This window comes from Astatotilapia calliptera, chromosome 12 (genome assembly GCF_900246225.1).
Source record: "Astatotilapia calliptera chromosome 12, fAstCal1.2, whole genome shotgun sequence".
In the NCBI taxonomy this organism is placed as follows: Eukaryota; Metazoa; Chordata; class Actinopteri; order Cichliformes; family Cichlidae; genus Astatotilapia; species Astatotilapia calliptera.
This window is the reverse complement of record NC_039313.1, coordinates 34,828,780-34,856,271: the sequence shown is the minus strand read 5'-3', so window position 1 is coordinate 34,856,271 and position 27,492 is coordinate 34,828,780. Positions and strand designations below refer to the sequence as shown.

Below are 27,492 nucleotides of genomic sequence, written 5' to 3'. Positions count from 1 at the left end.
GAGAGGAAAGATACTGAGGTTCATAGGCTGGCAGTGGTGCCCGTTGGGCAAGGGCTTGGGCACTGGCTTTTCGTCCTCAGCTGGACTCTTCACATTGACCTCAGTAGGAGGTGGAAGCAGCGCAGTGTTCACTGTGACCTCCTCTCTTTTATCTTCAGCGTCCTCTTCTTTTTCCTCCTTCTCTTCTTGATTATTGTTGTTGTTGGACATCTTTAAAATCTGACCCCCCTTTGCTCTCCAAGTCAGCTGACACAGCGTTTGCTTAACAGACTGTAGTCTGCAAGTGTCACAGGCTCACCACAGTCCCAAAGCACCAGCTAGACCCTCATTAAAATCTTCGGTGGAAGTGACAGCAACTCTCAGTTGCCTGCTCCAGCACTTTGTGAAGCAGGTAGGAGGGGGCTGATTGGGTTTAGGGTCCCCCTCAGTGACAGTGGCCCAACAGCTAGCCCCAGTCCACCCCCCCAACCCCCCCTTCACTTTTCAAACAGTTCTTCGCCATTGGCCCTCCAGCCTTGGCAAGCTGTCCTGAAGCCCCTCATTAACAATTAGGAAATGGTTCACAAACTGGTCCATTCTTCAGCTCAGGCTTGGCTTTCCTTCCTCTTGTCTTCTCATTTGAATATTGAGAGAGTGACACATAAGTGAACCCAGCACAGTTCCAGCAGGAACAATAACGGTGTAATACTCCTCAGTATTAAACATGGTGCAAACAGTCGACGTGACAACAGCGTCTTTCACTGAGTGAAACAGACAATATCTGAACATTGCTTCTGAACCCTACTTTTTACTGGACCCACACAACATCACTATAGACACAGACACCAGAAACCTGCACAGTATCCACGAGTGCCTAAAACTGAACAGTGAGACATAAAAAGAGCACAACTACCATTAATAATCACTATTATTTAGTAACTCTGTCCTTTGGCTGGTATCACATGTCAAAATTACACCTTGAACTTTTTTAAAGCAAATGTCACTGAAATTCAGACTCTGTACTGCTCAATGCAGAAGCTCATGTTACATTTAAGATCATGTCTTCATTTAACATTTTGCTGATCTTAAAATTTAACGTTTACTTCAGTATTGTCTAGAGATGGACCGATCCGATATTACGTATCGGTATCGGACATAAAAAAGTGGTATCGTGCCATCTCTAGTATTGTTGTGGCGTGAATAGTGCGGGGCTGTAATTCTAATTTGCTGATATTTTTTGTGCTTGTCTTGGGCTCCAGCTTTTAAATGTTTAAATCCAGAATGAATAGCCCTGGCTTTTAATTAGCTGGCAGCACGCATCGCAGTTAGACAGATAACGTGGTTATTCAATAACCGATTAATGTGGTGTTGGGGGCTTGATTTTACAGCTTCTATTGATCTGTTCTGATGGCTCTCCAGGCTTTCCTGCGACCTGACATGTGAGACTTCAGATTTTAGCCCGGATCCCCCAAAAAAGCCAAAAAAGCAAACATTTGCTCACAAAACTAGTAGATAATACTGTACACTGCAAAACATAAGCTGCGTAAATCAGTAAATACTCTCAATTTAATATATCTATGCTAAATTTTGTACTTTGAATGTGAAGCACTTAAGAAGTCGCATGAACTTAATGGTTTACCAAAGTAAATGGCTTCAAAGTTTAAAGGTAAATGCATTTTATACTACCCTAGTTTGCAAGTGTAAACTCAGGAAAATGTTGCAGTAATTTCCTGTTTTTCATAGCGAGCTAAGTGTTTCTACACAATTATTACCTGTTAAGAAACTATGAACATTTATCAACATTCAGCAACATTAACCCTCAACATTCATCTCTGCAGGCTGTTGCTAGCTAAACCGTCACACAAACTCTTGGAACCACATCACCCACAGCGTCGAAGTCACAACAAAACACAACATAACAGAAACAATGATCACAGCGTGACTGAATTAAGGTTTTGAAAATGAAGTTGTGTATGTACAGCTATGTGCAAAACTTAGAAAACTAGTAAATATTAGGAGGCAGTGATTAAAGTTAAATATGGACAGCGAGTTTACTCTGTGACATTACTAATGAGGTGTTCTTGCATCCCTGTTGTTACTAGCATCACTTTGAGTCCCAGGTCTTTTCAGTGACCATTCCTTCAGTGGCTTTTTTGAGGGTTAAGACTTGGATTTACGGTAAAGATCCAGGAATGAATCGCCTTAAGAGCACAGAATTATAACTCTGCTCACACATGTGTGTGTGTCTCTGTGTGATAGCAAAGCCAGCTGATCAGATTACACAACAGCTTGCTAATACTGTAGCACCAGAGAGCTACTACAGTGATGGATATATTTACCATGGAGCATCTTTATTTCTCAACAGGTAATTAGTAAAAATTTGCTTTTGTTTCTTAATCTTCTGAGTCTGTAGGAGCTTCTGAAGCCACCACCATGGTCCAATTACAAGTTAACTATAAGAGTCTGGATTTTACTTTGCAGGACAAATTTAGATGTTGGCAAACACAATTAACATCATATCATCCACCACACTGACTCATTCATTCATTCATGGCCCAATAGTAAAGGGGGTGAAGGGCTGCAGTTTCCCGATTGTGTTTTCTGTGGCACAGGAACAGCAGCAGGTATGAGCCAGACAGGCAGCTGTAAGATTACTAGTTAGGGGATAAACTGTCTGCTGGCACGCACACACAGACATACACACACATACACACACTCACTCATTTCTACAAGCTGCAACTAGCTTAAGACACCACAACCTGTTTAATAACATCTTAGAGGGAGTAAAGCACACGTGTGTTTCACACATTCAGCTGACACTCACATCCAGAGCGATTTAGGCTGATTATAGTAAACATTTAAAACAAGCTTTAAATACCTGTATGGACAAAATTACATGCAAACAATGGCAGGCAGGTGGGTGCAAAGAGCCAAGTGATGCGGCCACACACCGAGGATCTACTGCTGTAATTTTCAGGTACTTCTGGTTAAAAAAAGAAGCGGCAAAAAAAATAATAGAGGAGCAGCAAATGTGCAAAATATTTCATCAAAAATCATCGTGAAATATTTTAAAGTGGCATTAAGTGTAACAAACCAAACTGTGGACAGTAAGTATTTATTTTCTTTCCTGTGAATTCAAAGTAAAGACACTCCAGATGAAGCCAAGCATTATGTTAGGAGAAATCAGCTTTAGCATGGGTTAGGACAAGCTAACAGCAGAGAAATGTCGAGAGAGAGGCATGGCTCTCAAATAATCCAGAACGGAAATTAAGATGGTGCTAGAAGTGCAATTTCTAGGGGGAAAAGCCACTTACATAAAATAAATAAAAAAATACATACAATTCAATTTAATTTTATTTATACAGCGCCAAATCACAACAACAGTAACCTCAAGGCAATTTTTATTGTAGGGTCGACCCTAAAATAATACATACAGAGAAAACTCAAACAATAATATGACCCCCTATGAGCAGCACTTTGGTGACAGTGGGAAGGAAAAACTCCCTTTTAACAGGAAGAAACCTGCAGCAGGACCAGGCTCAGGGAGGGGCGGGGCCATCTGCTGTGACCGGTTGGGGAGAGAGAAGGAAGACAGGATAAAGACATGCTGTGGAAGAGAGACATTCATAACGGCCAACCTCACCTTAATACAAATAAGTTCCCGGAGCAGTTTCAAGATGGCCGCCTAGTGGTGAGACTTGCTTCCAGAGGAATTTTTTCCAACATGCAAGCAGTTGTATACGGCTGTAATCCACTACTATGCCTATCCGCATTTTCAAGTTACAGCCTTTACATTTTGGTTTTACTAATAAGAGCTACATATACATTTATCATCAACTATGTTGCACAAGCAAAGAAATTAACACAAGGGAAACGAAAGAAGCACGTTTGGGTGTGAGGGGGCATCTACAATCCTCATAATAAGGCCAGGAACACATTTTAAAGGGCCTTTTATGAATGGGTCTATTTCCTGTCACACGTTTCCTCGTACAATGGTAAGTGGATCGGTACTTACATAGGGCCTTTCTACTCTAATTGAGCACTCAAAATGCTTTATACTACCAGCTTCATTCACCCAATCACACACATTCATACAACGCTTTTATTCTCCAAACGCCTTGTCTAACATTCATGCACACACTCGCCCTCTAATGAATGCACCAGGGGCATCTCAGTGTTCAGCATCTTTCCCAAGGATCCTTTGACATGCAGTTTGGAAGAATCAAGAATCAAACGGTGATGTAGCCCTGAGTAGATGTTCACATTTGGTGACAGTGGGGAGGAAAAAATCCCTTTGGGGAGGAGGACATGCTGTGAGCTGGAAGCTCGGAATTCAGACTGGTATAAAATGCTGTTTCACACAATTCTTTCTATTCTTGGCTCTGCATGATGTCAACAAGAGGGGATACACTTAATATGATCATCTTAGTTCAACCCTCCTGATTATCAGAGGCAGACAATCAGAAGAAAAGTGGCTTAAATGATGAGGCTAGACTGACGAGCTGCACCAGTTCTCAAATCTGGATTATTTTGAGTTGTGATTCACCCAAAGTTACTATAACAGAGTCAAAGAATGCAAATATGTAGCTGTAAATTAGAAGCGTCTTTAAAAATGAATTCCCCAAAGTTTTACAGCTAAATATTCAGCGCGCAACCTAAACTGCTGTTACACAAAAATGTGTCCGAGGATTTTTGAAATTTCTCATGAGAAATAGATGCTGTGATCCAATATAAAAATGAAGAGGTAACACAAATAGTGCTAGTGTCAGAGCAATACCGTCCTACTCGGCCAGTTGCTAAGAGAAAGGTGGGTTTGGTGGGGAGGGTGCGGGTTGAGTCAGAGTGAAAGCAAAGAGGGGTGAGAGCAAGCACGAAAAGGAGGGCTAGAAATGAAAATCCCATCGTTCAAACACAATTTCAAAGCTCTGTGTGCTCTAGCCAAGAGCCATGGGCACACAAAGAGGACTTTGTCCCAGCAGCAAAGGCTCATGGGATAGGGTACGGAGGAAGAATGCTGCCCGGCAGAAAGCTTAGTGCGACTGCCACTAAAGGCCTGTTTAGTCCCATTCTTGACATGCATCCTACACAAATACCTTCCATCTACTCTGACCTTTCTGAAAATCTCAGTGCAGTATAAATGCTACATGGGATGTAGTAACATGCTCATTGTCTTTGGCCACACATGCAATGATATCTGTGTCTCCATTTCACCTCATTCAAAGCAAAAAAAAGTGCAGGACATGTTTTCAAGTCTGACATTCAGTATGCAGAGGAGCTAGCACACAGGCAGCGAGCAGGGACCGGCTTGAATACAGAGTGACACCCTGAGGGTGATTCATTGAGAACACAGTATTTATATCAAGAACATCTAGCTCTGGTATTTTGCTGTGATAGCTGAGGTGGCCAATATAACAAATTCCAGCTGCGGGAAATAACCTGAAATGAAACCACTGTGCTGTCTGCAGGTGTGCTGGATGTAAAAAACATTTTCTCTGTGCCTCCACTGAGCTCAAATGTAAGTTTGATTCCAAGCCACATTCATCCCAAGTAATGTTTAATTCACATGAAATAAATGTGCTGTTACTTAGTTAGAAAGCTCGATTTCGTGCAGGACCTTCACTCCTGCGTACGACAGCTCAGCTGGGAGCGCGCTCCACTTTGTTGTCATGTTTAACTGATATAAGAAGGCGGTGCTGAGACGCATTACTAAACAGATTGTTTGTTACTTTTTCAAATAGAGACCTGTTTAACCATACGGCTGTCAGTTTAGCTCACTGGTTGATTCAGCCTTACGGCTGAAATGCAGCGGCCTGGGTTGGACTCTGACCTGCGATCCTTTGCTGCTGCTCTCTTCCCCATTTTCCTGTCTACTCTTTACTTTGGATGTTCACATCACTTTTAAATTTGTGGGTGAAAAACAGAATAGGTCTGTAAGAGTGAAATGTGGAGTGCCTGGGTGTTGGGTGGTTGTAAGAGGAGAACGATGCCTGCAGCTCCAGCTGCAGCTGCCACAGTGGAGGAAACTGAAATGAGTGGCAGAGAAGCAGCTGATATCAATCTGCTATGCAATGAAGTAGAGCCTGTGCATTTAAAGGAAGATTTAAAGTAGGCTGCACACTACAACAAAATGTGTTTAAATAATTTTACAAGTTATTAAACCAGATTCCAGCAATGAGAAGCAAGCATCAGCAAAAACAGTTAAAAACCTGCAGGCCCATCAGTAACACTGTTAGGTTACGATACTTCAAACAAACATTTTTGAAACACTGCAGCTTGCGTTAAATGTGGATCATTAAAAAAAAGTCCAGTGACTCCATGTGTGCATGTTTTAGCTAGCTTCAGTAGCTTGCTAACTTATAGCTAAGCTAATCACTATAAGTGAACTAGGCAAAAAGTGCTGAGATAATGACTAAGACAGCTAAAATGAGATAATAATGAGTTATTGTTATTAATATTAGATATCTGATGGAAAAATTATTAAAGCCATGCAACACTCTTTACTGCAAGCTGAAGGAATCTTTCTCTGTCCTTGTCTCAGGCCTTGTTGTGGCTCCTCTGCTATCTGTTATCCAGATGTCCGAGTTCACTGTGTAACTGAACTGTTTCTCTGCAAGAGTGTCGCACACATATCTGTTACCAGGATAACGTTCAAAGAAGTGTATAAATGAAACTCGTGGGATTGTGTGGGCGAGCATTTACATAGATTATGCTTTTGCTTCCTTGCAAGTAAAATAAATGAGTTGGTACTCGCTGCTCTGTCTCACTTCATTAGACAAGTTCTCTAACAAAATTATACCAAAAGCATCCAAATAAGCCCTCGAATATTCAGCTCGTCAGTGGCCGTTTATGGCATTGATCCCTGAAAAATTACTATGTCACGATAGTTTAATGGCACTTTTGCTCCCTTTAGGGAATTTGCCTCCCTCTCACCTGATCCCCAGCATCCTCCTCTGTCACACCAAACCTCTGCATGTCCTCATGCATGTCTCAGTAGTTTGTGTCAAAAAGTGTAGAAGAATAACTAAAGTAAATAAAATGATAGTGTGATATGTTTCTATCTATAGTTTTCAACATACTTTTGCAGCACTTTAATCATTCAGGCTTTACAGTGAACACACAGAAAAGTACAGTGAAGTGTTCTGTATAGTGTTTCTTTTTAAAAATCATTCTTGTGTGTTGACCAGGTAAGCAAACAGCTGGAATATGTTTAGGATTAAGGTAATCCTAAAGTACCACAGACCATCCTGTGGTGTAAACATAGTTTTTTTGTTAAGTTGTTACCTAGAAATGTTTTTGGGATAGCATACATGCCACACATTTATGCTTTTCAGGAATAAGAAGAAAACTTTGCTCTCTAAATCTTTGCATTTATCAAACAGGAAAAGCTCATAAAGGTTTCCATTCTTTCCATTTAGGAATCCGTATACAAAAAACAATTATAGCAATCACAGCTTGCTCTCGGTGACTTTGAGAAACTAAAGCTATTATCTGTGTGCAAGCTAAGTTTCTAAGTAATCCCTATAATCCACTTTGAAAGAGCATTTGACCCCAGAGCAGAAAAAGATGAGTAAAAGGTTAGGATTTAAAAGGAAAAACCAAAACTCATCAAAATGAGCAGGGTCAGAAAGCTGTGCAGTGGACATGCACGTAGCCGGGAGGACGCACTTGCAGTCCCTGCAGTGTCCATCTGACCAAACAAGAGGATTTGAGTTCAGAAAGAACACGGCCCTCCCCTGGGGGCGGCCATGTTTTCCACAGAGACAAACATGGAGTGAATAACAGCATGACATTACTGCATGCCTGTCAGTTTTTGAATGCCTGCAGATTTGAGTTTTACAATTGTAGAGGATGACACTTGGGAGGACCCATGTTGTGGATGTCATGAGGTGATGGGGATTCATTTATGGAAAGAATTTAATAAAGTCTTCTTTTTTAAAATTAGGGTCTCTTTAGCATAGTGTCTTTGTCCCGTCTCCCTCTCCTCACCCTCTACTGGTCACAGCAGGCGGTTTTCCCACCTGAGCCTGGTTCTGCCGGAGGTTTCTTCCTGTTAAAAAGGAGTTTTTCCTTCCCGTTGTCACCAAGTGGTTGCTCCAAGATGTTGTTTGATTTGGGGGTTTTCTCTGTATTATTGCAGAGTCTTTACTTCATAAAGCACCTTGAAACAACTGTTGCTGTGATTTGACATTATATAAAAAAAACTGAAATGACTGCAGGAGAACTGATCATAAGCTTGACGGTGAATGTAGTTAATCTATATGTCGAATGAAATCAACCCTCAAGGTAATTAATTTTTTTTGTCCCGTCTCTGCCCTTTTGTTTAAAATTACCTGTAATTTGTGTTATTTTATCAATTAAAAAATATTGCCGATGGCCGGTGATACAGTATGAATTTCAAATTCCTACATCTCCAACCTCTCAAGTTATCGCATTCACAAGATTTTCAGAAAACTTGACCTTTGACCTCTAACCTTGCGATCACTAAGATTCGAACTCGTACAAGATTTTAAGTAGATGCATCAATCGTATCAATTTGCGTCATTACAAATCGTGTTTGTGTGTGCGTGTTAAATTTGATTTAGTGATAGTCGAGTGTGTTTAAGCTTTTCTGTGTGGAGAGGATTGATTGGAATAATGATGATGATGTCCGCTATCACTGTCAGTCATCAGTAAACACTTAATCTGGCTGATGAATCTTCACGTGGCACATTACTAAGTCTGTACTATTAAGTCTGTAATTAGGCGCCATTCTTCTTATTTTACAGCGTCGTTGTTCAATCGGGGGACACTCTCTGTTGAGGAGAAAAGCCTGAATTTGTTTGTATACGAGGTATCCATTATTTAAATGTCCCGGGCAGTCGAAAAGGAGGCAGAGCTGTCGAGAAATGCTAGCAGCTAACTGGGCGCTGACCGTGTCATTCCAATACATTAAATGTCGCAGTGTTGGCAAAGAGAGGAAGTGAGGTAAGATTTGCACATGCGTGGTACCGATCGGGTTTTCGGTACAGATCGGGTAGTGACAGTGGCAATGCTTTCAACCAAAACAGGTGCAGCTTGATGACATCATCAACATGCGCTATCGCGGTAGAGCGGTATAGTCAAAATCTCTACAGTTGGCCAAATTCATATCGCTTCGACCGTATACCATTTATACCGCCCACCCCTACCTGTAGTCTATCGATCAGAGAATATTTCATGTTATTTCACTATGACGACAATGAAATCTGAAAGTTACTCATATATGCAGCTAAGCTTGACGTTACAATTGGCACTCATCTATGAAGTAATCAGCTCATAACTTTAAAAAGAGAGACTTTTCGCGTGTAGTAGTAAATGGAGCACATCAACACAATGTGCAAAAGTCTGTTTACGTACAATAAAACATAAGAACAGCCGATTGTACAACAACACCAACAACAACACCAACTGTACCGTATGCTCTGCGTTTGTGGTGTTCCACACAGCAAACAGTGTTGACCGCTAATAAAACGGACATTTTATTAGTGGTCAAATCAACAAATCAGAGTGCGTAAGGTTTCATCTGTTCCCCCATCGAGGCGCCGACAGCACCAGAGAGTTTTAGGAACAAAAACACAGCCTTCCCTTTCACGAATTAGAACTTATACGAGGGCGATCGTGGCTCAAGAGTTGGGAGTTCGCCTTGTAATCGGAAGGTTGCCGGTTCGAGCCCCGGCTTGGACAGTCTCGGTCGTTGTGTCCTTGGGCGAGACACTTCACCCGTTGCCTACTGGTGGTGGTCAGAGGGCCCGGTGGCGCCAGTGTCCGGCAGCCTCGCCTCTGTCAGTGCGCCCCAGGGTGGCTGTGGCTACAATGTAACTGCCATCACCAGTGTGTGAATGGGTGGATGACTGGTTGTGTAAAGCACTTTGGGGTCCTTAGGGACTAGTAAAGCGCTATACAAATACAGGCCATTTACCATATGAAACATGTATTACTGATTGGTGAGCTATCACTGATGATGAATAATCATAGACTTTAATACATGACACATTCTCTACTTGCAATAAACAAATAAAAACACAAAGCTCTTACTAAACAAACATACCAAAAAAATGAATTCATACACTATAAAAGCCAGTTACAGTTGACTTCAGCCCCATGCTGTTCAATACTCCTAACTGTAATTTAAAAAATATCCCAGAAACCAAAAAAACACAGTTTTTGCTAAACATGCATGTGGACAGTGACCAGCACCAACCAGATGGGCCGGCTGTAATCTATTCTGTGATTGGATTTATGAAAATCCCTCTCATGGAGTGATGTGGGCACACTGTGAAATCCAGTTTTGGCACACTTTAGTCCTCTTGTCACATCACGCGCATGCAGGCATGTGTAAAATTGCATCATTCTCTGGAAATGACAGCGGTCTGCCTCATTATACGACTTGGCAGAACACAAGAACATCTTAAGCTGTTTTCACGAGGACTCATCAGCGTTATGATGCTCTGTTTCTCCAAAAACTGCCAGGAGAGTCCCATCTTCACCAAACTGTTCATGCAGTTCGACGAAAACACTGAGCTTCCTTTCAGTTTGTTCACTTGACTAAGTCGTGAGCTTTTCTCTTTGTGACTGAATACATCACTAAAGGTTTCTGGTGCCAGAAGGATTTTAGTCTTACTTGACCTGAAACTTTAACTTGAACACGGCAATGACCGAGAAAAATGCTGATACCATTAAGAGCTTTGCTTATACTTATGTCACCCAGTATAACCCGCCTCTTCTATTGGTTTCCTCACAACTGGTTGTCTGAGCATCCACTGATCTCAGCAGCCTGAGGGCGTTTTGCACTTTACACTTCTAAGAAGGTTAAGGCAACCAAAAAACAAACACCAGCACATACAACATACATGCTACCGTATACCCAAAACAGACATATTCCTGTCTAAAATTATGACAAAGCCACGGGACGATTCAGCACTACTGCATTCGCATCTTCACAACCACGACTTCCTAAGAAATTCACTGTCCTCTGTCGAGGCAGACTTGTCACTTAGCAGGACATACAAAGCTATTTCTGGCCACTAAGTGGACTCAGCAACTTTGCTCAGGTCACGCAGAGTCACAGAAGCGTTTTTCTCTGGAAAAGAGAGCAGCCTTCAGCAAAGACAGACGTGAACTCTAATCAGGCCTGACACCGAGTCCATCAGAACTTACTGAGAGGTTTGAGGATGCTGTTGCTGGCCTCGTCGTTGTTTTCTGTCTCCGACTTGTCAAAGACATTCTCCATCAACTTCTCCTTTCTGTCCTTGTGGCCGGTTTTCCGGCGGTGACGCCTCCGACGTCGATAGCTCTTGGGCACGTGCACGCCGATGTAAATGGTGTGGTGACCTGTAAATAAAGCAGAAAGGAAGATGAACTCTGACACGCAACATCCTGACAAATTCACAGCGCCATGATACCGCAAAGACAAACGTCCGAGCTTTCCAGAAATGACAACAAGGCCAGAATATCTATGAAGGCTTGTGCGCTCATAGTCACCCTGTGAATACAGCCCTCAGCTCAACACGTTATAATCATTTAAATGAGGAAAATAGTTACATTGTTATAAAGCATTAAAATAACCAGATGCACTGTCTGCACTACATACACAGATGTTAAAGCAGTGCTTTTCAAACACCTCATTTCAGGAGCTGATAAAAGTTAAAGCATCCCACCATTTTTATTGGTTAGTGAAAACCAGTTATTCAATTTTAGGTTTTTATTTTTGTAATTCAGGTGTGGTTCGGTGGCTTTCCTGAGGGGATTTGTTCGCTTCATGTCAGCTGTTATTTAACAATGCTCAGTTTTAGTTTTATATATTGACATTTATAGTCATCTTTTTCATTTATATTATATGTCAGGGGCATATTTCTCAGAAGTGCAGAGTAGATCTTAGAATACAAACAAGATTTAAAGGTAGGACTTTGAAGTTCATACAATTTTTATGCAATGTTGAGATAAATAAAGCAAATATTGGCACCCAAAAGTGCTGAAGTTCAGGACACATAGCCTAACAGTGGAGCAGATGTGCCTCTGACCTTTAGATAATACAATTTTAAACTATCAAACATCACTGACAGAAAACTTATTAACCATAATTCTTCATCTCTGATCAACTTCTTATATATTTTCCTGTTTCCTAAACACTATTAAACCCGATGCTTTTGTCCCCATGACAGAACGGAGAAAACCGACTCATAGTGTGTTAAAATATTGACATTTCTTTTATTCAATCATCTTCCGGAAGAGAGAGACCCCTGCACAGCTCAAACGCCAGTTGCAAGAGCTCTCTAACATTAGAATCATAAACTGTGCTTCATATAGGTGTGATTTTGGTACTTTACACATCACACAGTCTCAAACATTGCTTATATGGCAAGTTCCTCATTTCAGTGTCTTATCTATTAATATGGTTGTGCACTAAAACTTCCTGTTTTTCAGTCTGGCTGAGCACTTAGTTTGGGAGTCAAAAGCGGCCTTGCTCTACAAGCCTTTATTAAAGTACATAAAACAATATAATGAGCAGATAAACATTAAAAATATTTCTCTTATCCCTAACAACACACCATAGCATTTTAGCATTCTAGCATTTTTCCCAAGCCTGGTTTTTAATCACTACAATAAGAACGACGAGGAACGAGGAACCTGTGGACTCGATCTGATCTTAACCACTTCTCACCTCAGTTCGAGCTTTCTCACATGGATCAGAGCAGAGCGATGGCACCAGAGCAGCGTAACAGTGGCAGCAGTATGCCATCAAGTCACACTCTGCAGTGAAGCCACCACCGACTGCATGGCTACATCCCTCGTATACAGGCTGACAAGCAGACCATACTGCATGCTAATAACATATTATTTGCATGGATGTGAGGTTCATGCCAGCAGGCTTCACTGTACATCTACACGTGTGCAGAATAAGGCGAGAAACTTTTACATAACTTACTGAACTTTAACTTATTACTAATGCGGGTATGTGAGAATTGAAGCCACACGTACCTGAGTGTTACATTGTGAGTTAAATGGTCATAAAATTAGTTTATTAATTTTGAATCTGATCCTGACACACTTTCTTTCATAGCATCAAACATCGGAAGTGCCCCTGAAGCTACTTTAGTGATAACAGAGTAATAATTTAGTTCTGCACGCTTCATTTCTTGCAGTTTCAACAGATTAGTTGGTGTTTAACGCCACTAATACTTAGCAAATAATCATGAACGCCAGTTTACCAAAACTTTACAAAAAACTTTTTTTTGTTTTTCATTTCAGATGTTTATTCTTTGTAGTAAATTAGTAAAAATGTGAATAATAAGAATAATTCTCATCATCTTCTCTCATACCTGCAAACCTTTAACTTAAGCTAATACAATCTGTTTTATATAATCTATTATTTTCACCAATAAACCCAATAAAAGCAACATCACAGAGCAAACATCAAACGGGCTCCAGGAACAAAAAGCTCTGTGCGATCGGTGTCAAATGTCTCCTTTGGAGCAGGTCGGGCGAAGCTGAGCCAAGCACTGCACATGACCCAACCAGGAAGTGGCTGAACCCCTCAGCACAACAAACAATGACCTCTTAGAAGCACAACAGTGTTCATTATTCACTCGTACCACAACGCCTTGTGTTTTATTTTTAGGGATTCATCTAAATTCAGTGACACCAACAGTTCACAACACCGAGCTGATGCAGGGACGGAGAAAGTCAACAACTGTGAAGGCTTCTGTAAACCAAGGGGACTATTTTAGGTGGTCGGGCGTTGTGCTCCTCTGTCTGTGATCATTTATTACATTTTTCAGATGACGTCCAAACAGAGTGAAGAGCAAATATTACACTGAGCCAGGGGCTGATCTACAGCTGCCCCCCAACGTTTACCTCCGTCACTTTTAGGAGAGCTTGAGCTCTTTCCTTGGCCCGTCGGGTCGGCTGGATGTGGTTTGTTTAAAACTCTTTTTTTTTTTTTCATCTAAAATGACAGAAATATGCTTCAACACATCTCTGGTCTTCTGTTTTGTTCTCAGAACTAAACTCTGGCTTCCTCCCACAGTCCAAAACATGCAGTTGGTGGGGACAGGTTAATTGGTAACTAAATTACCCACAGGTGTGAATGTGAATGCGAATGGTTGTCTGTCTCTATGCGAGCCCTGCGGCACACTGGCAACCTGTCAAGGGTGAACCTGGCTCTCGCCCTAATGCAGCTGGGATAGGCTCCAGCAGCCTCGTGACCCTGACAAGCATAAGTGGAAGAGAATGGATGGTTGGTTAAAATTCCACACGGAGTGTTGTTATATTAATATTTAAAAACGTCAATGCTGGGTATCTCAAAAACTTGATGTGCTTAATCAGACCACATATCTGAAGTCAGTGTGGGAGGTGGTGAATAAAAAGCATGACAGAAATAAAAACGGAGACAGAGGAAGACAAAACTGGAGACCGAGCCACCATCACCCACACCTGACCTCCTGCCCTCTGTGCTTTTGGTTCAGCAAAGATGGCACAACTCCCATGTTTACATGATAACATGCAAACACAAGATTAATCTACAACTCTGGGATCCTGTGCCAAGGAGGGGAAACATCCAAACAGAATTCTTGTACTCTAAGAAACGAGCCTTCAGCTAAATGTAAACTCTCGTGACACCCTAAAGTTTTGCCCACCCTAAGGTTTTGTGCGTGGTGCTTGGGGTCTTTGAAAGCAGAACTATTAAATACAGGAAGTACAGGTTGAGAAATGAGAAAGCCTGCTATATGATGGAGGGACGACTGGTGTCATTTACTTTAAATATAGTTTTTACTTCCTTGGATTCTTGTGTTATGCATTTAGTTAGTTGTTAGATTTAATTACTGCTAAACTAAAGTAACTATTAAACTGGTGGTTTGGTTGATACCTCTTTGTATCTTGTTTATCTTGTTTGAACAGCAGCAGTGGGGAGGAAGACCATCATTTTAAAATTAGTAGACTTTTAAGAGAATCATGTTCAAGGAGGGACAGCCATCGACTACGACTGGTCGGAGGAAAGAGAACTGAGACAAGAGGGACACAGAGAGACAGGGACCAACACAAACTACAGGAGAGTGAAGACAAAGGTTAATGGCATCCCTGCAGTAATGGCACATAAATGCATCAGGAGTGAAAAGAGGGAGTAGAGAAGAATTCAGTGCATCGTGGGAAATCTTCCCACTAACACGTTTAAGTTACTGTAGCAGCAGATCATTATTGATCTGTTCCTTAGTTTCAGACGGGCAAAAACAGCTGTTACTTCTTTCCAGTCTTCTGGAGATTTTTTTTCCAGCTTTTGCATCCTTTGTGCACAAAATCAGCCCTTCCCCTGCCTCCTTACAGTTCATGTCCATCCATCAATTCTCTTCTTTATCAGTATCAGGGGCTGGAGCCTCGCAGAGGTACCACAGGGTGAGAGGTGGGGTACACTCTAGACAGGGTGCAAATCCGAGGCAGAGCTAACAATGGTTCAAATCTATTTTTAATTATTGATCTGTTATTTATTTATGTTTTTATGCTTGTTTCTCTTATGGAACATGTACAAAAGAAAGGAGAGGAGATGCCAGCATCTGAACAGGAACTCACTTAGCTGCCCGAGTCTGCGTCTCTCCAGCCTAACGTAGCAGGATAAGACCTGCTGTGGGGGAAACCCTGCGATGGAGTCAAAGTCATCAAACTTTTTAAATCTCTTTTTAATCGGTGCATGTATTTTGGGCTGGTGACCACTGAAAATTGTTAAAATGAAATAACTGCCCAGGGGTGCAGGGATGATGCTGGGTGGCAAGACTTGCTTCTAGGTGAATTTCTGTGCCGGCATGCTGGTAGTTGTGTAGCAGAGCAAGGTAGCTCAGTTTAACATAACACAGGTGGCATAGGAGAAGATAGCTTGAACCCTGACGCAGTCGTAAACAAGCTTTAAATTCAGGTGAGCTTCCATCTTCAGTGTCAAATTAAAATGTAGTGGAAACACAGCCTACCTGGATACATCAAGTGCAATAGGTACAAGGGAAACTAAAACACATTTCAAACACCTGTGTTTGATGAGCAACTTCAAAGTGTCAATAAATGACAGTTATGTAATTAAACAATTGGATCAATGGTGGATTTGGAGACTAATGTGGAGATTTTCCTGTTGCTGTGACTCAACATGACAGAAAAGCTGAGACACAGATGGCTGAACAGTAGCTAAAAGAGACAGACGGCGCTAATAAAGAACACAGAGCCATTACAGCTGAGAGACGAGCGATAAAAACGAGACGCTTGCATAGGCCGAAGCAGAACAAGAAAGGAGGCGGCTGAATGAGAGGACAGCGATGAAGGCGAAGGAATAAAAAAATAGTCAAGTCAAGGAGCTGGAAGGGAAGATTTGCAGGGAGCCAGAGCGGCTTTGTGAAACAACTTCCTGTTCTTTTTTGGAGGGTGGAAGAAGAACTTCTTTTGGGGTCGCCCATGAGCACAAAGTGAATGAAATCTTGTGTTTGCCAGGAGGTTTGTTTAGCTCGCCAGATTTCTGAGGAGAGGCAAGGCTACAGCCAGTTTCCCCAGTAACAGCACTGCTGGGACATTGCCAGACCAGTGGTGGGGGGAGTGGCAGCACACCACACAGCACTGACAGCATACTAATACTCCAGCCTTTAAACGTGTTGTTGATTGTTGGGCTTCTTTGTCAGAAAGAATACAGATTTGGTTTTGCTGACTCAGCAGCAGGAGAGACTATATGTCCGGCTGTATGTCCGTTTGGCTCCTCTGAGAGAGCAGCACAGAGGGGGAAAACAAAACGTAGCCATCAGATCCGAGACTGACGTGTAAACTCCAGCACTGATTTCACAGTAACAAATACGCATCTTTAAAGTAGATTATTCTGTTGTTTATTCTGGGTCTTGGTTGTTTGAGCTCCTCACCTTAATGAGCCAGGTTTCTTCTCATTGGATGCCACTCACAGACAGAAGGTTTGAATAGCAGGTGGGCGGAGCTTCTGTCCCCAAAGAGTCCAATAAGTGGGATATGTAGAAACTGACCTTTTGGATCTCAAAAATGACTTGTTCATGCAGTCAGGTCCATAAATGTTTGGACAATCGCTCGATGTATTTCGATGCCATGACAGGCCGTCGGTCACTCCTTCATTTAATCACTGCTGAAGCTGTTTTTCATTTTTCTTTCACTATTTTGTTTCACTCCTAATTTCACTTCACTTTAATAACATTGCTCCCAATTCCAGCTTCAAGTGAAAAGTCTTCTGTGTGTATTGATAATATACATAAAACTCATGAGATTATTATTATCATTACAGGGCTCTACACTAACTTTTTGCCATGGGCGCACCGGTGCGCCTAACTTGTTAGCATCGCTTAACACCGCAGTTTTACATGTGCACATTTTTTGGGAGGAAGTTGCAGTCCATACAGACAATATTCATTTCTAAATTATTAACTAACAAACTTGTGCTTAAAGTGCTTTGTCAATATTGTAGAAAATGTTAAACATAATCATCATCTCGGCTCCTCTGACGGCCTGTTTGCTGTTGCATGCTGCTGACAGGCAGTGGGGAGAGGGGACACTTGGGCCTTTATTGCAGCATATAATGTGTTTTCTGGATACACTGGTGTTTTTTCAGCATTCAGAGGTTGATGGCACCGTGTCAGAGCAGGCTAAAAATATTCTGAATATTGCAGAAAATATTCTGCAATATTCTGTAATTTTGCATAAAAGCTATTTTATTTTAAGTTTAAATTTCTTCAGTATTGAACAACAGAAATGAGGCTTTTTTTGTCCGAGGTCATTTAAGTGAAAAAAAATAAAATAAAATAAAAAGCGGCCGACAGCGCTGTAAACAACAGTAGACTGGTGGGTAATAAGAGAATGAATAATGCAGAAAACAGAGATTTGAGACGAGAAACTGTTCTTGAAGTACAGAGAGAGAGAGAGAGAGAGAGCTGTGCATGAAGTGTGATTTTTATCGTGGTGGAAGCAAAGCAGCAAAAGTCAGAGGGAATTCATGACGACATTGATCACATGTGAAGCGCAGTTTGCTGCTTCTTTTGCTGCTGGCTCGGTGAATTTTGGTTGGAGAGAGACAAAACCTGCAAAAAGACGTAAACACAGAGCGGACCCGACGCATCAGAATCGCTGAGCTCCGATGGCGTGTCCGTCTACGGGCCGTCGGGTGAGAAAGCCGAGAAAGACAAAGCTGATTCTGATGCGTCGGGTCTGTGTTTACGTCTTTGTGTGGAGTCCGTGTACCTGCTCTCATTTACTGTTTGGTTGTTGTTGAAATAGTTTTGTGAGCTTTAATCTGAGAATCTGGCGTTTCTGACAAAACACAGTTATATTTAAAAGTCGATTCAGGATTTAATGAATCGATATCGCTTTATTCAAACTACTCACCTCCCTCTATCCACGCTGCACTTTCAACTGGACCACGGACAATCACAGAGGTCCCGCCCCTGACTATCTCTGATTGGTTTAGTCCACTATAGGGGCATAATGTGTGTCTGTTGTTGACCACACGGAGAATTGCAGAGATTTTTTTTTGTTTTTTGTTACCCGAACAGTTGGTCGCACTGGTGCAACCAAATATTTTTTTTAGTCGCACCACTGAAAAATTTGGTCTCATTTGCGACCAAATTGGTCGCACTCTAGAGCCCTGCATCATCATTATTATTATTATTATTATTATTATTATTATTATAATGTTGACAGCTTTCATTATTGAACAGGTTTATAGTTTTTTAACCACGGGTTAGGTGGCTCTTACATTCCTTGACTCCAGGTGTATTTGTCAGTGTTGGGAAGATTGGTCTTCCTTTGTGCAGCTAGTTCATGGCATGAACTTAAATTACGTAAATATACCCCAATGTCTCATTAGTGGCCCTGGGCAACACAAAACAATAGCAAGGTGGATCGCATGCCATACTTTGAAGTTCCTCGATTTAAAGTATTTAAGATTTACTTCATTTCGAATTTAAAATCAGCTTTCATGTATAAAAAATGTTTCAGTTCGTCTGTTACAGACACAATCTAAAATGTAACAAAAACAAAAGGCCTTGGCTGCCTGTAATCCTAAATGAGCGCAGAGAGCAGAATGCAGCTCATTCTAAAGTTTTAAAGCTGTTAACTGGCGCATGTTAAAGACGGCAATGCTGAAAGGTTTTCCTGTTCCTGTCCGCTGTCCTGTAGGTCAGGATTAGTGAGGTAAACACAGCGTCACGCGCTCTGTGGTCCACATCTTTCTCCTGCCAGCTCGCTGAATAGCTGAGCATCAGGTTGTACATGCAGGAAGTAGAAACTGGCAGTTTTGAAAAGGCTAAACGACCTCCCTGTGTTTTGGGACTTCTTAAAAAGAATTATATACATATATATATAAAATTCTGTTTTCTTGGTTAACTATTGTTTCTAGGCAAATTGGGATTGTTTTTTACTTCAGAACCTGAGGAACCTCTCAGAAGTTTTAAAAACTGGGAAAAATCTATTTTATTTCTCTTTTTTTTAGGCAGCTACATAGAAGAACTAAAGAGCAACAGGTAAAACTTACCTTCTACTTCCTCTTCATCACAAAGGTGCTTGAGTAAGGATGCCCCGCGGTCCAGCACCGCCTCATCCTCCATCCTGTAGTAGTAAAAAAGGAAGAAAGACTGTTCACACTTTTCCTCCAGCGACAGCGTGGAGCCATAGCGCTTGGGCTCGTTCACTTGCAGTAAGTTCGGACTGGGGTTCAGTCTGGTGCTGCTGGTGGCGCTCATCTCCACCCATCAAAGGCTCCAGAGTTACAGCGCCTTGAGATGTAATTTTCAGCAAGCAAACTATCCTAACTTAGAGAACACGCGTCGTCCTTCCGGAGGACAAAGTGTGCAGTCGGTAAGTGTGGTGTAATGGATTTAATCTAGAAGAGGGGGGTGAGGGGAGGACAGGAAGTCCTCTAATTGAGTACGATGTCCAGAGTGTCCGCGCTGGACATGCGCGAAAAAATGTCCGACTGACCGAGACTTAAACCCGGTAAAATCCGGATGTGACTTTGGCTTCACTTGACTTTGATTAGAAACAGAATCAAGGTGAAAAACCATCAAAGGGAGCGTCAATAAATGTTGTGTCTAATCAGTTACACGCCCCCACATTACAAAGCCTCTCCATCTGTTTGGTAATGCCTGCCAGCCCCCCCTCCATCACCCTCCACCCAAGAAACAAGTGGGCCATCACATGTCTGTATACTCATCCTCCCTTACAGGATTACACCAGCTTTACTTAAGTGACATCACACTCACACAAGCCCGTAAGAGGCTGGCGTACCGGCGCCTCCGCCACTCTCCAAGAACCTCACAAACGTAACGTTACCTCAAATGGGCCGAACTGTTTCCCAACAAACATTGACAATAAAAAAGGATTCAAATGTCTCTACAGGCTGACTTGCCTTGAAGGTAACAACAGGTTTTGCCTTCTAGATTTTATACTGATCTTTACAGTATGTACTGCCAGTTATGCAAGACGAGCAACAGCAGAAATAAAAACTTTGCTGTCTTTAAGCTCAAATCTCTGTTTTTTGGGGGGGGGTTTTTTTACACACACACAAAAACATTCACAGTTATAAGTTCCAGATCTTCCTCATAATTCACAAGCGTCCTCACACCCTCGTTTGTCCTACAGTGTGCTTTTCTTCCTGGTAAAAACTTTGATGTCGTTTGTTTTAATCAAAAGATTTCTGAGTATTTTTTTTCCAGGACAATTCTTTTGTGTGCATGTCGTTCTGTCTGTTAACACGACCGATCGAAGACTTTTGAACTGATAAAATTAAGTAGGGGTGCAGAATTCGGTCGTTTTAACAGTCTATTAAAATTCGCTTTTCATCACTAAGATCTTCAAGGTTCACTTAATGATTTTTTCAGTTGAAAAGTGACAGAAAGCCTGTGCCAAACATCAGGTGCAGGGGCCAGAATTGGCCCACCAAAGACTCCAACCTGGGGCCACTGAGCGGCTTAGGAAAACATGAAGGAGGACATGAATTTTAAACCTGTATTTTCAAGTTTTACAGTTTTTCTTGATGGTGACTCCCCGTCCAATACCAAAGCAAAAAAGTAGGATAACAATTAAATACCAGAAAGTGCACTGCCTACTATAGAACTGTCAGTTCACTGTAAAAATCATGTAAAAATTAAATATTCTGTCAATTAATAAAAAGTTTCTGGATGCCCCGCCCTTAACCTGCTTCAGGTGGAGGCCACTTCCTGTTATAACTGGCCTTTTCTTTGCCGTTGTTTGTGCTGCTCAAAAGGGAAAGTCTCTGTGGGAGCTTTCTGTCTAACATTGGACAGGCTGTGTGACACATCTTGTTGTGATTGTTGGGAATTGGTGCCTTTGCATGATAAACAGGATGGAAACAGATGATAAAAGCATGACATAATGCTTTCCTTAAACACAAATCTTTCCTCATCAGTTCAGTCAGATTCTGAATCTTTTTAAGCCCTTAAAAAGCTTCAAGTTCAAACAAAACATCTGCTGCTGCTGTGAAAACAACACCAGTCGTTTTAGAGGTTTTAATGCAGACACAGACTGTTTCATGTGTTTTGCAAAGAAACAGTCCAATTTTTTCCAATCTGTCTGCAGAATTTAAAAGCCTCCTAACTGTTACCTGCAAAGCAATAAAATATTGAATTCATTTAACATCCGTTTCTTCCACTAATTAATTGATTATAAAGAAAAAAGAAAATGTCTGAAATCTCTTCTTGCAGCTTTTCAAATAGGATTTCTTGCCTTTTCTGCACATCAACGAAATGTTGTCTTCCGTTGTCGAAAGGTCAGAGTGACATTTGAAAAGATTATGAGGCGTTCTTTGAGAAATCTATTTCTACTCAACCAAAAGAACAAACACGCTAAAAGATGAGAAAACACTAACAAGCTAATTTTCTTTAAGTTAGCAGCATTGTTTCAGCGGGGCATACTTTCAGATCGAACGTTTAAGGTGTTGTAAACAGGCGTACATAAAACAGGCGCTCTGTAGACGTCATTTTGAGCTATTGGAAATGAAAGCACCTTTTTCTGTAACAGTAATCTTAAAAAATGATCAGCAGAGCCTCAGGTAACGGACGTTGAAGCCCCCAAGACAGGAAATATATTAATGATCTACATTTGGTTATTCTGTGTATTTAGGCAATATCAGATAAATAACAACAGCACCTTTAAGGACGTTTTCAACATTTTGAGGGGTTTAGGTCACAGAAGGTTTGACAGTTTGGGGATGAGAGGGCTCAGAGGGTAAAGGTCAGCTACAGAACTGTCAGGAGACTCATTAATGTGTTGTGCTGTGTAATTATCATGCATATAAAATAACATGTTTACTTTTTCTCTTGTTAGGCAAAGTTATAAAGCCAGGGCAGGAAGAAGTGTGTGTTTGCAACAATCCACCAAATGATCTGAGTTACAGAGTCTCTTATCCAGGATTTGGTGATATTACCTAATATTCAGATAAAGGCTGTGTGATGGGCTCCTTCGCCCCGCCATCCTTTTCTGCCTGTCTGTGTGTCTCGCCACAGGTATTGCAGAGAAGTTGTTATTTGTTCTCAATCAATACGCCAGCACACCTGGGCGCAGTGCACCTGTGCCTCACAGCAGCCCTCAGACTTCAGTTCCTGTGGTGCCCTCTTCCCTGAGACACTGCTTCAGCGTTTGCTTGCTCCTGACTGCACTAACTACACATGCACACTGGTTGATTTAACTTCCTATATTTCTTTAATTTAGCATAAACTGTTTCTTAATTGGTGCCCTTTGCCATGCCCATGCAGCCTGGTTTGTGGTTTTACCGGTTAAAGAACAAACTGGAGTTTTGATGTGCCTGAGTCAACTTCTTAAGAGCTTTAAAATAACACTAAGTTTCAGTCACAGCTAAAGCTGTGGTTTTGTATCTCTGCACTTCACTGGTTTTCCTGCTAATGCTGCCGTTCCCACTTCCTTCATTGCCACCTATGGAACAACCAAGGACATAACATGCAAAACTCCATTCGGCCTCGGCTGACCGCCCACACATGCCTGCACTAAATTTAACATAAGAGAAGAAGAAACGACCTCGTGTTATAAAAAACTAAAAACTCTGTCTTGTATCTGCTTCTACCCTAACTCTAGAGTTTTAAGAGGTAAAGGTTTAATAGATATCTGGCTTCATATTTTGTGTGCATGATATGAAACCAAAACCTTTGAGCCTCACCTTTTAGTACTGGGTTAAACATAATCTGACAGATTTAAAGTGCATAATGAAAAACAAGCAATCCAAACATTCACTGATTCCTCTGCTGAAAGGATGTGTTGTTTTTTTTCTGTACAGTCTTAACTTTTCAGACTTTTCCAAGTTGACTTAAAGACCAGTCTCATGTCATGTGATCTCATGAGTTCATAAAGGTACATTCTTTGCATCTTCTGTCATATGCTTTGCTATTTAGAAACACGAGTCTTATTGTATTTAACAAGTGAGTGACTTATAGTTCATAATGAACTCATTTAAACCAAAAGTGACAGGCAGAGTCTGATTCCAGTCAAGTTTATAGTAAGAAATCATCTTTGTAAAAAGAATGTGTGGCGGCTTATGAGACCAAAAGGGGGAAAAACAATATTACCAAAAAGTGCAGAAGACGATACACTTCGTCCACCTTTACATAACTTTTATTGGGCAGCACTTCAACAGATGTTCCTTCTTTCATACAACAAAAGTTCAGGACTTGACCTTGAACCTGATCTGCTCCGAGTCTGCTGCTAACATAGAAAGCTTTCCATTACCTTTGCTTTTAATGGAAGTTCTGCTAAAATAATGCTATGCTAGCTCTCCAGTTAGAACAAATGGAGAATAAATGCACCTAAAATGCAAATCACATGAACCCTTATGCAAGTTTCATTAATCAATAATTGACACTTTGCATATGTTAAAGATTAGTAACTAAACCTTGAAACAACCCTATTAAAACTGTACAAGCAATCAGAACCTAGAGGGCTGTAACTTTGCACTTACATTGGTGCAATCTGTCCCTTCACAGATAACTTATCAGTCTCTCTGTCTTCACTACAACCTGCATGTAGCGTGCACTCTCTGTCTGTGTCTCCAAACCATGGAAACATCAAACAGCCTAAAGGCATCCACGTTGTGTTGTGGCTGACGGCATCTGCTCACGTGAGAAATGAAAAAATGCATGCAGGTCATGTATCGAGTATCTCTGACCTCTGGTCAGATTTGTAAAGGAAAATCTCCCTACAACACCTAACAACAACTAACAACAACTAGGGCGAAGTAAAAGTCATCACTCTGAAAGCCAAAAGGGTGGTTGTGCAGTAAAAGGATAGTTTTTTGGCAGCTATCACACCTGAAGATTCAAGTGTGGTGTCTAAATAAACGCAGGTGCTGATGGATGTTGAAATTATGGCTCCAATCTTTGTGATGGAACAAACAAAAGATATTCAGACACTTTTTGTGATTCATTTTTGATCAGATTGATTAACTGTAATAAGCTTTGCTTTTATCGTCTCTGTGTTCTTCTTTCTTCTTTGTGTTCTTTATTGGGTTTCTAATTGCAACCTTGAAAAACCCCATCATAAAGCCGCACCAAGATCTGGGTTTCTACAGTTATTTCAAAAACCTTCCAAATGTTTTTAAAATACAAAGATAGATCAATATATCCAATATATTCTGTGATTAATATTTATCAGAGAAATATAGGCGGTGTGTTTAAAGTAGCTTCACCATCCAAACAATTGCACGTTAGGTGACAGAATCATGTGTGTCAGAGCTTACACTTTCACATCTTTAAACCTAAACTGACCTTAAAGGGCTGGGCCTTTGTTAATGGACGACTGTCCTGCCTCGACATGTGATATTTATTATGGGAGCTACGCTCAAATTGACTGACAGGTTTCTTATTTTAAATGAATCTGAAAGGCAGAGACTAAAAGAACAAATTAAACGCCTGTTTTTACGCTTTTACTTTTTAAATCAAAACATCGTAATTGCTCACAAGGATCAGCAGCTTTTTTTCACACACGTGTGTTCGAATCAATCTTAATATATAAAATGTCTTAACTATGCTGTGAAAAAGCGTCTGACGGGATCACTTACTTCTTGGTGCCACTCATCTCTTCAGCGTGCGATAAATCTCCCTGCTGAGTAGAGCGGATCAGAGGAGCGAGCGGCTGCTGATGTTTGACCTGACAAAGTAACACAGAGAGGTGATTTCCCTGCTTTCACGGACAAGTCTTACACACAGGAATCACAACAATGTGCTACATGTGCTGCTGCCGCTGTAAAAGTTTAGCAAAGGTTAGACTTAAAATCACAACGCAGGAAAAATGCAACATATGGTGCTGACATTCACACCGAAAGATCAAACAAGCGGACTTCATTAACTTTGCACTTGTGTGCAGACCCTTTGGCTCCCAGAAAACACCATCAAATCAAGTTGAACGAGCAAACGGCCTGACCAAAACAACAGCTGTGCATTTTACGCGCAGCCCACTCTTGAGTATTGTGATAATTTACCAAGTTGAGCATATAAAGTCACAAAAAGCAAGAAAAAGTCTACCGGCTCCTGAAGACACCTGCAGAAAAATGAAAAGAAAACAAAGCTGATTTCGTACCAAGGCGTCTTTTTACGCATGTACACGAGGCCGGAACACGTTCCGCTGTCTAAAGTGAAACTGGAGCTGCGGACTTACCTCTGTGTTATTGATCTTTGGCTTTGTGTCTTTGGTTCTTATTGTCCCTCCTTCGCTGGCATGCAGATAAGAGGTACTGCTCCCACTTCTTAGAGTAAGTTTGAATGTGGCATTGTGACAGCAGCTGCGCTCAGCGTGCAGCCTCTATCTCCTGGACCATCCTTCCTTCAACGCCACTCCTCCGGTGGGAGGTCAAACTGCCCCTCCGCTGCACCGTCCTGTTTTTCCCTCAGCTTTGTTTTTGCTCCAGCTGAACCATTGCGCGGTTTGACCGCGCGGGCACGATGTTGGAACGCACGCGGATATTCGCAGTAAAGTCTGTCCGAACTAAAATCACGCACAAAAAGAGCGACATTGGATTTAAATCATTCAATTAGATACTCCGAAATTAGTAAATACTTCAAAATCTGGTAATCTGTACTTTCTGAAATCACGTTTAACTTATTACTATTGGACATACTTTTGGCTCACATAACAATCTGTGGATGCTTTCATCAGGCACTTGCAGAGGGGGGTAGCAGAGCACCTGCCCCTTTCCTGATGGGTGCCCCAAGTTTGTTTGTTTTTTTTAGGGTTTGCACAGAGTGGATAGTCAAACAAACTGGATCCTCATAAATGCATTCTTTTATATTTATTTATTTATTTTGTCCTTATTACTTTATTATTATAGCACTAGGAATAAATCCTATGGGAAGGATTCTGGATCAGCAACATCATGCAAACTTTTGACCATAGTACGTACAGTATATACTATAAAATGTCACTGTATGTGCATGTGTCTGTGCGTGTTTTATGTGTATAGATTTTTTAAAGTTATTACTCAAGTATAAAAACAATTGTAAACGCAATATTTTATAACATTTCTATCATTACTTTATTATGGATTAAGTGCAAGGTTGTTAACTGTGGATAATGAAATCACTTTAGCTTTGACCCCCCCGCCCCTTCAAACATCTCTGCACGGCCCTGGCTTTCATTAGATGCCGGTAATGTTCAGCATAGCTGCAGCTTCTAAAGAGGACACCTGCTGAAGCTGCTTAGTTCTGCAGCTATAGAGCGCCATCTGTTGGAAGAAATATTGCAAGATTGGCTGAGTCGACCTTCTTACTTGGCTGTAATATCAGCATTATCATCACCAGACGCTTTTCTTTGCAAGCTCCTTTGACTAAATGGAAAGTAAGTTTCATGCCATGGCTGAAAAAAAAGGGTTTTTGTTATTTTTGCTGAAGGTTCTTTTTTACCTGAGTCTTCCTCACACTATGAAATTATTAATTATAGCTTACCCTGTTATAAAAATAATAGTTGTTTGTGGTGTCTTGGTTTGAGCCACTGTTAAAGTCTAAAGCCTAAAGTCTCCCATTCTAAATCAAAACTCTTATCTTATCATCTGCTGTGGTTCGGAAAACTGTTCACTAAGGTCTTTTCTTGGTTTGCAACCCACGTAACAGTTAAATACACCAAATACTTGCAATGTTAAAGTAAGACAATAGCTCGAGTGACTCAAACTGTCACTGTCCTACATCAGCAACATAGCCCAGCAGGTCAGTCTGCTCAGGAATAGCTTGAGGGTCAAGTCTTGACCCATCTTTGCCAGATCCCAAAGGAGCATCTGTGGGATGTGGCAGCACAGACCAAATCCAAGGTGGGCCACGCTGCAAAACCACAGTATCCAAAACATGTGCTGTCAACCACCTGGTCCCAGCAGCACTGATAAAACTGAGGTCTCCTGTCCTTGAGATGACAGGCGACAGCTGGTTTGAAGCGATAAGGCAGACATTGAGTGTGGACTCAGTGTATCCTTGAACATTTAGCTTTGCATCCCTCCCAAATTCTTTTGGA

At 41.3% G+C, this 27,492-nt stretch overlaps 1 protein-coding gene across 7 annotated transcripts in view; it reads right to left on the bottom strand.

Moving 5' to 3' along the window:
- Nucleotides 1-25,847, bottom strand: part of slc4a4a (solute carrier family 4 member 4a) — a 61,529-nt gene extending 35,682 nt beyond the window's left edge. For 2 of the 7 annotated variants that reach the window (XM_026186481.1, XM_026186484.1), the window contains exons 1-2: nucleotides 19,508-20,220; nucleotides 11,155-11,328 (exon numbers count right to left, since the gene is read on the bottom strand). In XM_026186481.1, the coding sequence (XP_026042266.1) occupies nucleotides 11,155-11,328; nucleotides 19,508-19,715 (382 nt within the window). In that variant the 5' untranslated portion in view covers nucleotides 19,716-20,220. Of the gene's footprint in view, nucleotides 1-11,154; nucleotides 11,329-19,507; nucleotides 20,223-25,057; nucleotides 25,147-25,653 lie in introns of those variants that run through there. The other 5 variants (XM_026186482.1, XM_026186480.1, XM_026186479.1 and 2 more) reach the window with 5 other exon arrangements.
- Between the last annotated feature and the right edge of the window lie 1,645 nt (nucleotides 25,848-27,492).